The sequence below is a fragment of the Pseudorasbora parva genome, chromosome 21, assembly GCF_024679245.1.
Source record: "Pseudorasbora parva isolate DD20220531a chromosome 21, ASM2467924v1, whole genome shotgun sequence".
NCBI lineage: Eukaryota > Metazoa > Chordata > Actinopteri > Cypriniformes > Gobionidae > Pseudorasbora > Pseudorasbora parva.
The window spans coordinates 1,923,665-1,939,611 of record NC_090192.1 but is presented as its reverse complement, the minus strand read 5'-3'; the positions used below and the strand labels follow the sequence as shown (position 1 = coordinate 1,939,611).

At 38.4% G+C, this 15,947-nt stretch overlaps 1 protein-coding gene across 1 annotated transcript; it reads left to right on the top strand.

Moving 5' to 3' along the window:
• Positions 1–9,473: 9,473 nt before the first annotated feature.
• On the top strand, positions 9,474–15,330 carry tob1b (transducer of ERBB2, 1b). Its single transcript, XM_067429825.1, has 2 exons — positions 9,474–9,655; positions 14,007–15,330. Exon 2 carries the CDS (start codon positions 14,103–14,105, stop codon positions 15,051–15,053), a length of 951 nt encoding a protein of 316 aa, XP_067285926.1. The 5' UTR covers positions 9,474–9,655; positions 14,007–14,102; the 3' UTR covers positions 15,054–15,330.
• The last annotated feature ends 617 nt before the right edge of the window (positions 15,331–15,947 follow it).

Here is a 15,947-nt window from a genome sequence, read left to right as displayed (position 1 = left end):
CTTCACGGAACATTCAGGACAATCTCGGAATGTTTAGGGAACCATATTTTTTGGGGGAAATTCGTGCTGTGTCCCAATTCGCCTACTTATACTACGTCCTAAAAGTATGTACTCTTTTTGTGAAGAAAAGGTATATACTTTTGAGTGTGTAGCAGAAAAGTATGCAAGCTTCGGGACTACTTCGCCATCTTTAACGGACTCTGTCGCTTAGTGACGTGCATCCCGTCACCGTTTATCTGCCCTGTCAATCATCGTCAGATTCGTCACAGTTCAAATCCTCCACATTCAGTTTAATCTCCTACCGAATCGGAGAGAAATGTAGCTGCTCGTCGATCTGCCATGTGTTGGTCTTTAATGCAGAGACTCTACGCGTGTGTTTACAGTTTAAATATAATGATGCATTTAAAAGTTAAAGGCCAAACGTGTCATTTCAAAAGTTCTCAATGCTGCTGCGGGTGAAATATAATGTGGACAACACTGAATAAATATATTTTTGTCAGGTTAAATATTGATAGTTGGTCACTCAAACCCCTTTATCTAAACTTCTCTACTTAACCGTCGAACTCGCACATCCGCCATGTTTGTAGTTTTTTTTAACGCTTTTTTATCGAATCCTCGTCCAACTCGCAATGGGTTGTGGGCAATATCAGCCGTTAGAGTGCCCATCGATCCATACTGTGAATTCGGACCGGAAATAGTAAACCATCCGGGAATCTTTGGAATACTCTTTTCAACATACTACGATTTGGGACATACTAATTCTATTTTCGAATACTATTTAGGATGGATAGTATGCGAATTGGGACGCAGGGTCGATGTTCCCAGAACGCTCCAAGATGGTCCTGATGTGGAGTTCTATAAAACGATTGGGGAACCATATTTGGTTCTCACTACAGCGGCTGGACAATCATTTTACAACGCAACGAGAATAGTTATTGTGCGCAAAAAATCAAAATAACGACTTTATCCGCCGAGTTATTGTCTTCCGTGTCGGTCTCGCTCCTCCTCTTCTGGTCATGAACGGCGGATCTGCGTCATATTCTTTTCTTATTTCTTTCTTATTCTTTCATATTTCGTTTCTTGGTGTACAAATTGTGGCCTAAACTTAAATTTAGCTAAGACCAAGGATATGATTATAGACTTTGGAAAGTCTGTTATTCCTGTCTCTCCTACTGTTATTAATGGTAGAGCTCTTGAACTGGTGGATGAGTATAGATACTTGGGTACAGTGATTGATAATAAATTAAACTATAATGCTAATACTGATGCCATTTGTAAAAAGGTCCAACAACGCTTGTTTTTCCTAAAGAAAATTAATTATTTTAAGGTCTGTAGAGTGCTAATGAGTTTTATTGAATCTGTTATTTCTTATTGCGTCATTGTATGGTTTGACTGTATTACGTTGTCTAGCAGGAATAGATTGATGAGGTTAATTAAGACTGCATCTCGGATTATTGGAGTTACACAGATATCAGTGCAAGACATTTTTAAAGAGCGCATTGTTAAAAAAGCCAATGTGATAATTAATTCCTCTTCCCATCCATTACACAGAGAGTTTGTGGTACTTCCATCAGGTTGTAGATATAGAGCAATATGAGGGAGAACGAAGAGATTTAAACACTCATTCATACCGACTGCCGTTTCTATGTTAAACCAATTGTAATTGTAATGATGTGTGTGATTGTATAAATTATGTGTTTGGACACTTGTGCAAATTAAATTTCCTGAACGGATGAATAATAATAAACTGAAACTGAACTGAAACTGATATTCTCACGCGTGCGTCGAGTTCACGTCAATAACTTGGCGGATAAAGTCGTTATTTTGATTTTTGCGCACAATAACTATTTTCATCGCTTCATCAAATGATTGTCCAGCCGCTGTAGTGAGATGGGCTGTGTGTCGATGTGTTTAGGGCCTTTATGGGTCTTGTGAGTGGGAATGGACTGAATGCCAATGGAGGCCTATCTGAAGCCTTTCTCAGCTTTACACTAAAATATCTTCATTTGTGTTCTGAAGATGAACGAAGGTCTGACGGGTGTCCAACCACATGAGGGAGAGTCATTAATGACATAATGTTCATTTTTGTGTGAGCTAACCCTTTAAACACGCTCCCCTTTGGCATTTATTTTAGATCATGAACGGTGTTTCGGGAGGATCGGGCTCTGTTGACTCCAGATTCAGATAAGGATTGCTGAGTGAATTAACTCATTTCTGGAGGTTGGGTCATTCTTGTGGAGGACGTTAAACTCTTATCACCAGCAGAACTTTTGGCCGGACATGATATGAGCAACAGACATGCAGGTCAGACCACACTGACCGCTCTTATCATGCAGATATTCAGAGCTCGCTGAGGAACAAATGAGGATCTGGTTCAACTAAGCCTATTATCTAGCCTGCTGTGGTCATCCTCTGCTCTAGTCAGAATATGAGTCTGATGCTCATTGGGCTGTGATTATAGGGCGTTTTAACCCAACCAGGAAAGGTCTCGATTGGACAGACGGACAACCATTCAGAGCAGCGGAGCGACGCATAACGTTAGTTGTCAACAGAGCTCAACTGCACTGTGTTGCCAAGTCTGCGGTTTCCCCACCGGTTGTTTTCCATGTCCGCGACCTCAATTATGGCATATATAGACCCAGGAATGGCAATTTGTGCAGCAACCTCGCCAAAATAACACACATTTTACCCCACAAACTACTTCTTTTTTTTACCGGAGATCTGATTGGTTAGTTGCTCTTGGTCATCTGTCCATCATCGGCTAAAGCCCGCCCTGATGATCTCATTGGTCAGTTGCTGTTGATCATCTGTCCACATTGGCTAAAGCCCGCCCTGATGATCTCATTGGTCAGTTTCTGTTGATCATCTGTCCACATTGGCTAAAGCGAGCAGAACACACTTGTGTCATATTGTGCCGAGTGTGTGATAGGGACTCAAAACACTTCCGGTTCCTCAGTCAATGGGTTTTTTGAATAGGTTTTATTCGATGGCCTAGACATATTCTGTTGTGTTTTGATTAGTTTGAAGCAAAATTTGATTTGTCTCTTGCCTCTTGTATTTCCCATAATTTAAAGAAAATTAGTAATATGATCTCTTTTTTCCTTATAGTTAAAGGGTTTTATTATTTTTTAAATAATAAAAAATAGAGAAAACTGAATTATATTATTTAATTTAATGTAATATTTTTATAATAAGGGAAATTGTGTCAGTGATATTTTAGCATCATTATTTTTATTAATAGTTTGAAATTGTTTTTTTTTTTTAGATTGTCCATTTTAATTTTAGTTAAAGTTTTGATAATTATGTTAATAATAGATAATATGTCAATACATTTTAATTTCAGTTTTAATTATTTTTGTTTATTTTTTTAAAGCTTTAGTTTTAGTTAACCACATATAGGTTTCAAATGTGGGACAGCAAAATACAACAAACATGCTGTGTATAAAAGTAGCTTTCCACACAGCTTTCCAAATATTATTTAGAAAAAAGTTTCCTGGTTGCCTTAAAATGTTGAGTTCATTGAAATTAAAATTTTGAGTTAATACAATGAACATTTTTGAGATTCGACAACCTTTATTAAAATATTTTTAAAAGATGCTGTAAGCATATTGGGTAATTGTGTATTTTATTTGTGATGACGCAGCCAAATTGTGCTATTTTCATGATTTATCACACTTTTTATGTGGTTCAGATACAATAATATTTTGAGTTTCTATTTATTAAAAAAATTTCCTTCATTGTATCAACTCAAATTTTTTATTTCAATAAACTCAACATTTTAAGGCAGCCAGGTTACTTACTTTTTTTAAGTTAAACCAACATTTTTTTTTACAGTGCATGATTGATAGGTTCATTTTACATCAAACATGACGAGTTTTCAAATAGGAAAAATGATTTAAAAATGCTTTAATGAAAGTAATGGGCCGGTGTGCTGTGGCAAGGCTCATTGATGCACGTGGGGAGCGAAGGCTGGCCCGTGGGGTCCGATCAAACAGACGAGCTACTGGAGCTCAAACTGCTCCAGAAGTTAATGCTGGTTCTGATAGAAAGCTGTCAGAATACACAGAGCAGCTCAGTTTGTGGCGTATGGACCAGTCAGGGTGACCTCTGACCCCTGACCCCGCCGAAAGCACCAACAGTGGCACGTGAGCATCAGATCTGGACCACGGAGCAATGGAAGAAGGTGGCCTGGTCTGAGGAATCACGTGTTCTTTTACATCACGTGGATGGCCGGGTGTGTGTGTGTGTGTGTGTGGCTTACCTGGGGAACACATGGCCCCAGGATGCACTATGGGAAGAAGGCGAGCCGGCGGAGGCAGTGCGATGCTTTGGCCAATGTTCTGCTGGGAAACCTTGGGTCCTCCATCCATGTGGATGTTACTTTGACACGCTCCACCTACCTAAGCATTGCTGAGACCATGTTCAGCCTTTGATGGAAACGGTATTCTGGTGGCTGTGGCTCTTCCAGCAGGATAATGCTCCTGACACAAAGCACAAATGCTTCAGGAATGGTTTGAGGAGCACAACAACCAGTTTGAGGCGTCGACTCGGCCTCCAGATTCCCCAGATCTCAATCCAATCGAGCATCTGTGGGATGAGCCGAACAAACAAGTCCGATCCATGGAGGCCTGACCTCGCAACTTACAGGACTTAAAGGATCTGCTGTTTACATCTTAGTGCCAGATACCACAGCACACCTTCAGGGGTCTAGAGGAGTCCAGAGACGGGTCAGCAAAAGGAGACCAGGTCATAATGTTATGTCTGATCGGTGTATATAGCTAATTGCATAATGAGTCACCAATATTTTCAATTAATTTTCCCTTACTAAGGAAATTAGTAAAGTACATGTGTGTAAAATATTGTTTTGATAACCTTTGGAGTCTCTATAGCATGCAGAAAGCCTCAGAGCTGAAAGAAAGGACCTGATTAATGTCCAGTTTTGATTTAATGGTGAGTTTAATTGACGTATGTGTGCATTATGGCCTCCCTTTGCTGAAACAGTGTTGTGTTGATGATGCGCTCTGCCCAAAATACTCTCCTCACATCATCATCCTCGGATAAACGGCCTGATCCACCTACATTGAGTAATGCTCATGTGTGTCTTTATTCTTTATACCTGAACCATGACACACACACTGGAGCCATGTGGGCTTTGCTCATTGTACTGCAGTGACAGACACAGATGTAAACAGATGTGCGTAGGTCTGAATAAAAACACACTGAGGCTGGAATGCAGAACAGCCGCTCTTTCTTTACACCCGTTCCTGAAATAATGGAGTGTGTGTTGAAAGACGAGGGTGTGGGCCAGTGACATCATGATATGGGAGGAGCCCTGTTTGTTATGATCGTTGCTATGCGACAGCTTCCACATCACACTTAAGGTGTTTCGTTTTGATGTCATAGACCAAAATAAAGATTCATACAGGTATTACCGTAACAAACCTCTTCTTACTTTGTATTTTTGTCTTGTTTCTAGTCCAAACATCTACAAATTCTTAAAACAAGAAGTATTTACTAGACAAGCTAAAGTAATTGTCTTGTTTTGGGAATAAATCATTTAAAATGAAGAGAGTTTTTGCTTAAAATAAGATAAATAATCTGCCAATGGGGTGAGAGATATAATCTTAATTCAAACAGAAAACAAGATTATTTTTCTCACCCCATTGGCAGATTATTTATCTTATTTTAAGCAAAAACTCTCTTCATTTTGAGTTATTTTCCCCCCAAAACAAGACAATAATTTGTACTTGTCTAGTAAATGTTTCTTAATGTAAGAATTTTTAGATATTTGGACTAGAAACAAGACAAAAATACTGAGTAAGAAACGCTTTTTTGCCGTGTGTGTGACATTCTCTCCTCTGGAATCTGTATTTGGTTTTGGTGACCATTGACTTTCATTGTAAAACTCAAGAAATACCTTCTTTTGTGTTTCACAGGAGAAAGAAAGTCATGCACTTGTTCTGTATTTCTGTCTTGTTTTCCAGGGAAAACGTTCATAAATTAATGTACATTTACTGGAGAAGGAAAATTTGGAGTCTTGTTTTCTGATCCCAATGAGTTTGTGCGTAAAACAGGAAGAAATATCTGCTAGTGGAGTCAGAATAATAATCTTGTTTTCTCTATGAATTACGTTGATTTTTCTGACCCCATTGGCAGATATTTCTTCCTGCTTCAAGCACAAACTCACTAGCCTAGAAATCTAGACGCACCCTAGCGGCAGCAAATCTAATCTGCCGCGAGTGTCGTCTAGCAACTCTCAATACCCTTCTGAGCTGTATTCGCCTAACTCTTGCCGGACCAATCACATCGTGTGTAGAGTCGGTGGGCGGGGCCATAATGACGACCGAGTTGCGTTTGCGTGCTTCTAGTAAACACAGAAACTGGCGAACGGCGGCGGTCTTTCGAATCAGCTTTGACCGCGACTCTGGAAGACTTGAGTTCAGCTTTTCTCTGAGAAAAGAACAAAGAACGGCACTGAAGTCATTCTGAAGAAGGGAAGATGTGTTCGGAGTTTAGCCGACCGGATACGGCGAATGTTTAATCTATCAGCGAGCTCTGCTTCACCTTCGTTGCTCTGGTTGGTGTAGCGCTATCCTATCGCGTGCAGAGGGAGTTTGACAGACAGCCGTTTATCCGCCGCTCAGATTGAGCTGTCAATGGAGAGTTTCCAGACCAAACATCTTGATGTGGGTCCGGCTTGTCAGGCTACAAACTCACTTCATTTAGATCAGAAAACAAGACTCGATTCCTCAAGTCATTCCTCAAGTAATTGTGTCTTTGACTAAAGAATTTTTAGGTAATTGAACTGAAAAACAAAACAGAAATACAGAGGAAGAACATCATTTATTGGTGATCACACAACAAAATCCACCAAATTACATCCCATTCCGGTGAAGCATAAACATAAACAAATTCAAAACGTACATTTTTCGACTGAAGAGGCCCAAACATTCCACTAAGCAAGAATACACCGGAACAAAATATTAATGTTGGATAAGGAAAGCCTTCCTTAAAGGGTTAGTTGACCCAAAAATGAAATGTCTGTCATTAACTCTTCCGGGTTTGTGTTCAATCCTCAAATAAAGATTCAAACGGTTATGAATCAGCGAATTGATTCATGATTCGGATCGCCAATGTCTCGTGATTTCAGCAGTTTGACACGCGATCCGAATCATGAATCAATTCACTGATTCATAACCATTTGAATCTTTATTTGAGGATTGAACACAAACGCGGAAGAGAAGCCAATGCTGAATAAAGTCGTAGTTTTTGTTATTTTTGGACCCAAATGTATTTTGGATGCTTCAAGAGACTCTAATTAACCCACTGATGTCTCATATGGACTACTGTGATGATGTTTTTATTCCCTTTCTGGACATGGACAGTATAGTGTGCATACACTTGCATACGCTCTCGGACTAAATATAAAATATCTTAAACTGTGTGTGAAGATGAACGGAGGTCTTACGGGTGTGAGGAGTTAATGACATACACTTCATTTTTGGGTGAACTAACCCTTTAAATGAAACAGAAAGTCTCACCATAGAGCTCAGATGACAGTGTTTGGGTTCCTAAGTGACATGCGTTGTTTTTGGTTCCACAACAACCTTAGAGAAAGGCCCTCAGGTCACATTTCAGGTTCAGCCCTAAAACCCAAAGAAGGTTGCAATAAGCCGGCCTGTGATTGGCTGAGTCGGTCTTTTCTCCTCCCACTCTGCCTTTCTCTGAACTTTGAACGCTCACAATATCCCTGCTAAGCAAATTAGCTTATCCTGACTGCCCAGTTTAGATTTCTGCAGTCATTAGCATGTTCCTCTCGCTCTGTAATTAGGCCAATAAGAAAATGTTGCTTAGACAAACAGCAGAGATGGGACTGTCTTCATTTCTGCTTAACCCCAGAGCAAAACGTGCTTATAAAACAGAATCATCTCATCGGTACACAGCTCAGAATTAATGTTAAGCTGTATTGTGAGCCTGCAATCATTTCCCAAACATCTTAAGCTAAATATCTGAAGATAGGATGACTGAAGAGTGTAATATTCTCCTGCTTTAGCATTGCCAACCCTCTGCCATATGGTACAAAGCTTATTGTGTGCACAGCTTATAACAATTCATGATGACGACAAAAACCTTAAACCTTAAACCCCTCGCGTATGGGAGATTTGCTTACCCGATGAAAGAAATATGAGATCAACATACTATTCCTGATACTATAGAAAAAGCAACACAACACGGCTGTATCACATTACAATATATGCAGCACAGAAGAATAACTGGGTTTTGATTTACACTCTATTAGCACCAGACGATTCTCTATTAATAAATAACTTTGTTACATGCCAGTTTTTTTGATCACATGCACTTATCATTCACGAATTACGCATATTACATAACGTAAAAAGATATGACTAGAGAAATGAGTAGGCTATATTACTTCAAAACACACACACACACACACACACACACACACACACACACACACACACACACACACACACACACACACACACACACAAACACACACACACACACACACACACGGCATTAATGACTTTTTCACTGACTGAGATACTATAAAATAAGTTAGGTTGTGTTACACACTTTGTAAATACACACACAAAGATCACAATAGTGTAGAATTAATTCGTATCAGGGGATCCAATAGTTCTATCATAATATTTTAAACATGTAAATGACTTTTTATTATTTCTATTATTTTTACTACTATTGTTAAATTTATTATTTAACAATTTCAAAGATGATATAAATGAGTCAAATTCCACTATAAAAACCTTAAAGTTTGGGGATGAATTGAAATACTTTTGTTTATGTATATGAAATTTTGCCAGTAGCATAAATAAATTAACAATGTTAGTATTGTATTTAGATAGATGATGACGAAAGCACGGCCAGCCAATAGCATGCGGAGTATTTTTTTCACGCAAAACACACAAGGGCAGATTACACCTCAGTGGACAAATGACCAGAGTCACTCCGCTCTGTCCGTGTGCTTTGCACTTAATTTAGTAGCCTATTTATTTATTTTATTCAATATATACCCTCTTATCTGCTTAATATGTCTGAAATTATTAACGTTATTTAGGACCTTTAATCTGATTAGAAGCTGCAGCGCTGAGACTGTTTTAGCGATAATGAGGTCTCGATAAATCAAATTAACATAATAAAGTAGGCAGTGTATTGTTGTGTATAAATCTCCAACGTGTGGGAGGAAAACACTTAATACATAACTAGGAACGCCAGCCATAAATGTACTTTCGCATATTGGTCGAGAGGCGGGACACTTTGATTATTGACGTTGGAGCGAAGCCAATCAGCACGGAGAATTCGGAGGCAAATATATGACGAAGGCGCGTTCGTCCAATCGGAAGCGCCGCTGGGGTTTTGACCTCTGAAAACCGCATCACCGCCCCCAACATGTCCGTGGCGGAGGAGCGCTATAAAGGAGATCCAGTCAGGAGTTTAAAGGGCAGAGTTGTAAAAACTCCCAGGCAGTGGGGAGTCGGATTGCCTGACGACAGACTCCAAAAAATAACACATTTACTCGAAGAACAAACAAGTAATCATATTAATGCAACCTAACTGGAATAATCTTTCCGATAAGTGAAGCGGGAGAAGAAAAACACGGGCGTTGAATGTAAGTAGCTCTGCCATTGAACATTCGTAATGTGTCGTTTGCTGTGGTTAATAAATAATATATTGTTGTATCTCAATGTCACCGCCTTAATGATGTAGTTTAACTCAAATGATGTTGTTTAAACACAAAATGAGGCAGAATGACAGCATTCGCTTGTATTGTATGAACAGAAACTGCATTGAAAGGTAATGGCCGAGGCTGTCAGTCTCTAAAAATAATCGTTGTGTGCTCCAGGGAAATAAAACGTCGTTTGGGAAGAAGGTAACGTTTGTTTTTATTAAAGTGCGCTATCGCTTTAAGAGAACCGATTAATTCAGATGCTGGTTGAATGGAGATGTGCTTGATAAACGGTTGTTATTATAGTGAATTCTTTTAATTCTAGCATTTGTAAAACCGTGCGATCATGTGAGCTCGTCTGTCTCTCCCGTGTCATGAATCCCAAAACATTTACAGTGTCAAAGTTCATTCCGATACACATTTTGAGTCGTCGTTTATTTTGCTGGAGGCTTATGGTGCGTTTTCAAAGCGATTGTTTTATGTTTTGTAGGCGTCCCATCTATATTCATAATAATCATGGCCGTGTCTCATTTGACTAGGTTTGAAAACGCAACCGACGTCTGTTTTTGTCAGAATTCGACCCCCTACGCGAGAAAAACGCACTACTTTACGCACATTTTTCGCTTTATTTATGTCTCATCCACCGAATATCCAAGCTCCTGCTTGTGTTGTCGAATATATGCCTATGCTTTATAATTATTTGTGTACAATAGCCTATTAGTTCGCCCCAGGCTACACACCCCGTGCACGGCGACACGCTATTGGTCGCGCTCTTCGAGAAATCCGATCGCCGATCTGTTGCGCAATGTGTCGCATTGTGTTCTAACGCCCTTTATTCACATTAAGGCGTTTTTACGCAACAGTTGACGGAATAAAGTGGGAAAGAGAATCCGTGCTATGTAATCTCATCTCCCTTGAATCCAAGCCAGATGCCAAACATGATCAAGGGACCCCCATCCTACCATTTAAAAGGCTCTATGCATGTCTGATGTATAAAACATGTCTCATAAATGTAAATTAAAAACATTTGTATCATTTTCAATACTGTTTATTTGAATAAAATGTATATTTTTAATTTTAATTTAAAGGGCCAGTTAACCCCAAAACAAACTACCCCTTCATTTACTTGCCCTCAAGCCATCGTGTGTATATAGCTTTCAGCCAAACAGAGTTATATTGAAACGCATCCTAAAGGCCAAAAAGCTCCTATATGAAACTCGATCGATAATTCTCTGATTATATTCACTGATAGACCTACATCTGAATTTGTATTTAATTTCTGAGAGCCTGATTGCAAAAACAGGTCTCCCCATTAAATGCTTGTTCCAAACACACAATTATTGCAAATCTCATACTTTTATGTAGCCGACTTGCATATATTAACTGTATTTTCCTTTTTTGAAAAATGTTATTTCAAGCAAATCATAACCATCATGGCAAACTGTGCACAGCTGAAGGAAATACTTTATTTCTGACAAATTTGCTTATCGCGTGATGCCTAACAAAAGTGCATCCATCCATCCATCATAAAAGTACTCCATCGACTCCTGGGGTTAATAAAGGCTTTCTGAAGCGAAGCCTTCCCATGCGTGACCAATAGGGCTGGGCAACAAACTCAAGCTCCTCCCACATTTCTCTTTAATAATTCTCGTTTTGGATTTCTAAAACAGTGTTTCGTTTTGCGCTTCCACGGGTTGTCAATACGTAGGGTCACTGTTTTAATGTAACTTGATGCATATGGCCATGTATGGAGGACTTTTATGAGGGATGGATGTACTTTTATGATGGATAGATGCACTAATGATGGATTTATGCACTTTTTTTGGGCTTAAATCTCATCCCCCATTAACTGCCATTAAAAGGCTTGGAAGAGCCAGCATATTCAATATGGGTGATTCTCACAAACTTGGTTTTAAAAATGTCAAGCATGAAAATTTAAAACATGCTTAAATTTACTTTTTTTTTCCTTCAGACATTAGACAGAAAATTAATTTTAAAACTTTTACTTAGTATTTAATTTTTTTTTTTAACATAATTTTGAAAATAAGTCCTCAAATCTCATTACCGCAACAGTCTGAAAACATCAACACTGTTAGAAAAGCTAATATATTTTCACATTTTCAAAAATTGAGTATTAATAGTTATGCAAAGTTACTTGAAATTCTAAAATAATTTTTATTTTTAATTTAACAGTTTTTTTTTTTTAATTTTTATTAATTTCTCTCATTACCGCAACACCTTCCAAAATTTACAACAATTTTTTTAATATATTTCGATGAAACCTGACATATTTTCAAAATGACATGACAAACCTGAAAGAACATAATTTGGAGATTCTGCACATGCATTTAAAATCAAAGTACTATGTTTCTATTAATTAAATTAATATTGAATGAACGTCTGTTGCGGAAATGAGGTTAATTATTTCGGTAATGATAATACGTATACTAGTCTGAGATTTTGAATATTGAATATTTGAATATTTAACATTTAACTGTAGAGATCTAAAGAGATGATCTTACCTGGTAGCCATCTTGAAGTTAACTGGTCCATGTGCTCGGTCACTTAAAACCAAACTGTATTTAATTTATTTTTGTGCACTTAGTCCTCAAAAAGTGTTGCGGCGGATGAGAACATCAGGCATGGACGCATAACTTTCCTAATTTTTCTTCATTATTGTTATACATGAATCTTCAGCAAATTATTTTTGTCATCTGAAATAAATAAATGGATGTTTTACTTAATTTTTTCTAAATATTTTTATGTTAATTTGTTTAAATTACAACATAACACACATTCAAACACAGCGGGATGCATTGCGGTAATGAGAATTTCAGCAGAAAATGCTATAAAATAAAATAATAATAAATTCTTATCATGAAATCACACATTGTGCAAGGTAGAGAACAGTATTGTCTTTATTCTGATGCTTTTTAATATTACTTTATTACACATTTTACATATTTATATTAGTGCCATGGTCTTTTAATGGTTTCGTGAGAATCACCCATTTAACTCCAATTGTGTTTGGCTGAAAGAGGAGTGCCATACACCTCGGGTGGCTTTAATCAAATTAGTTTTACTCTAAACCCCCAGCACTCATTTGTGGTTTAAACCCCAGGCCTATGATATGGAAACGATTGTATTGCTCTAAACCGTTTGTGACCCTCGAACACACACTCAGTCCTGCGTCTCACGGGTATATCTGTGGCGATAGCCAACAACACATTGTATGGCTCAGAATTATTGATATTTATTTTATGCCAAAAATCATTAGGATATTAAGATCATGTTCCATGAAGATATTTTGTATATGTCCTATCGTAAATATATATATATATGCATTGGTAAGGATTTCATTTCGACCATTTTAGGTGATTTTTCTCAATATTTAGTTTTTTTTGCAGCCTCAGATTCCAGATTTATACAAACGTTGCATCTCGGCTTGTCCCATCATTACAAACCATACATCAGTGGAAAGATTATTTACTCAGTGATTGATAAGTCTGAGTTTCAAAAACGTGATTCTTATAGGCAAGGCTATTTATATAGCACATTTCATACCCAATTGCAATTCAAAGTGCTTTACATAGAAAATAATTAAAATAGTGGTAACGTATGCATGAGAAATAAGAATACCATGTGTAAGAATTAAAAACGAGGACAATTAAAACCGTTGTAAAGATAATTAGAAAGTAAAAATGGTCAAATACACAAACAGTTTTTGTCTTGTTTTTAGTCCAAACATCTAAAAATTCTTAAAACAAGAAGTATTTACTAGACAAGTAAAAGTTATTGTCTTGTTTTGGGGAAAAATAACTCAAAATGAAGAGAGTTTTTGCTTAAAATAAGATAAATAATCTGCCAATGTGGGGAGAGAAATAATCTTAATTCAAACAGAAAACAAGATTATTTTTCTCACCCCATTGGCAGATTATTTATCTTATTTTAAGCAAAAACTCTCTTCATTTTGAGTTATTTGTCCCCAAAACAAGACAATAATTTGTACTTGTCTAGTAAATGTTTCTTAATGTAAGAATATTTTGATCTTTTGACTAGAAACAAGACAAAAATACTAAGTAAGAAGAGCGTTTTATGCAGTGTACATGCATGTCCCATCTTAATTAGATCACCTCTTATGACTGGTTTTGCGTCTCAGTGATTTATGCGACGCATTTGGGTCTTTAATGAACGGCTGCCACTGTGCGAGTTGTTTTTATGTAGGCTGTGATTGGATAGGTCATGGTTTATTAGTCTTCACGGCTGAATACCTTGCCTCTCTTTCCTCTTCAAGGAGCGTGAGAAGATTTCTTCATCCACCAGCACTGATCACTACTGCCTCGGAGGTTTTTACAGCACTCGACTATAAGACGGCACAGGCAAAACAGCTATGCAGCTTGAAATCCAAGTAGCGCTGAACTTCATAATTTCGTACCTGTACAACAAACTCCCACGGAGGCGAGTCAACATCTTCGGAGAGGAGCTGGAGAGGCAGTTGAAGAAGAAATACGAAGGACATTGGTACCCTGATAAGCCATATAAAGGATCCGGGTTTAGGTGCATACATGTGGGAGAGAAAGTAGATCCGGTTGTGGAGGAAGCAGCCAAAGAAAGCGGGTTGGATATCGAGGATGTCCGCAATAACTTGCCTCAGGACCTCAGCATCTGGATCGACCCTTTTGAGGTGTCCTATCAGATTGGCGAAAAAGGCGCGGTTAAGGTGCTATACGTGGACGATGCTGGTGAAAACGGCTCTGAGCTGGATAAGGAGATCGGAAACAGTTTTAACCCGGAGGCTCAGGTCTTCATGCCAATTACGGAGCCTGTGGGCGCTTCCTCCGAGTCCAGTTCGCCGTCGCCGCCTCCATTCGGGCAATCTGCGGCCGTAAGCCCGTCCTTCATGCCACGCTCCGCTCAGCCTTTAACCTTCACCACAGCCTCATTCGCCGCCACCAAATTCGGCTCCACCAAGATGAAGAACAGCGGCCGCAACGGCGGCAAAGTTGCACGTAGCTCACCCACCAACTTGGGCCTGAATGTCAACAGCCTAATCAAGCAGAAAGCCATCTCCAACTCCATGCATTCGCTCTACGGTTTCGGCATCGGAGCTTCGCAGCCGAAATCCTCGGCCTTGTCTCCAAACGCCAAGGAGTTCGTTTTCCCGAACCTCCAAGCCCAAGGAAACTTCGCCAGCGAGAACGGCCTTCCGTACAGCAACGCCTTCGACGTTTTCTCGGCCTATGGGAGCATCAACGACAAGTCCCTCATGGACAGCTTAGGCTTAGGTCTCGGCAACATGCAGTATTCAAACCAGCAATTCCAGCCGGTCATGGCTAACTAACGCAATGATTGTTGGCGGAAGGAAAAACGGAAGGCAAAGACGCACACTAGCTGAACTGTGGATGTGGAAATCAAACGAAGATCCCTATTATTAGTCACTGATAAGCGCATGTGCCCAAGGGTGTTTATTTGATTTGATTAATATCTCTGTACAATGCAAAAAATGCTTTTCTTACTTAGTATTTTTCTCTCAGTTCTAGTCTAAACATTCTTAAAACAAGAAGTGTTTACTAGACATGCCAAAATTGTCTTGTTTTGGGAAAAAAAACTGAAAATGAAGAGAGTTTTTGCTTAAAATAAGATAAATAATCTGCCAATGGGGTGAGAAAAATAATCTTAATTCAAACAGAAAACAAGATTATTTTTCTCACCCCATTGGCAGATTATTTATCTTATTTTAAGCAAAAACTCTCTTCATTTTGAGTTATTTTTCCCCAAAACAAGACAATAATTTTGGCTTGCCTAGTAAATGTTTCTTAATGTAAGAATTTTAAGATATTTTGACTAGAAACAAGACAAAAATACTGAGTAAGAAAAGCATTTTTTGCAGTGTCATCTCTTTATGCCCCCTTGAGTTTGTACTGAAACGCTCGTTACACACACACACACACACACACACACACACACACACACACAGCTTGGTCAACACGCGTCAATGTTTTCTTTTTCCTTTTTTGCCAATGAAGCAAAAAACAATTTTTTTACTACCCTTTTGAAAGAAAAATACTTTAAAACATTGGTGAAAAAAAAAAAACAGAAGTTCAAGTTCTGACCTCTTACAGTATTTTAAAGTTGGTAAGACTTGGCTGATTTTTAAGAAATTGGCACTAATGCATATATATCTGGGGTTACGTGGTCTTTTTTCTAATTGTATAATTTAATTGAGTACAGAGTT

What these genes read in the sequence shown, in the direction of transcription:
- tob1b (XM_067429825.1), top strand. Translation starts at nt 14,103, where the DNA reads ATGCAGCTTGAAATCCAAGTAGCGCTGAACTTCATAATTTCGTACCTG.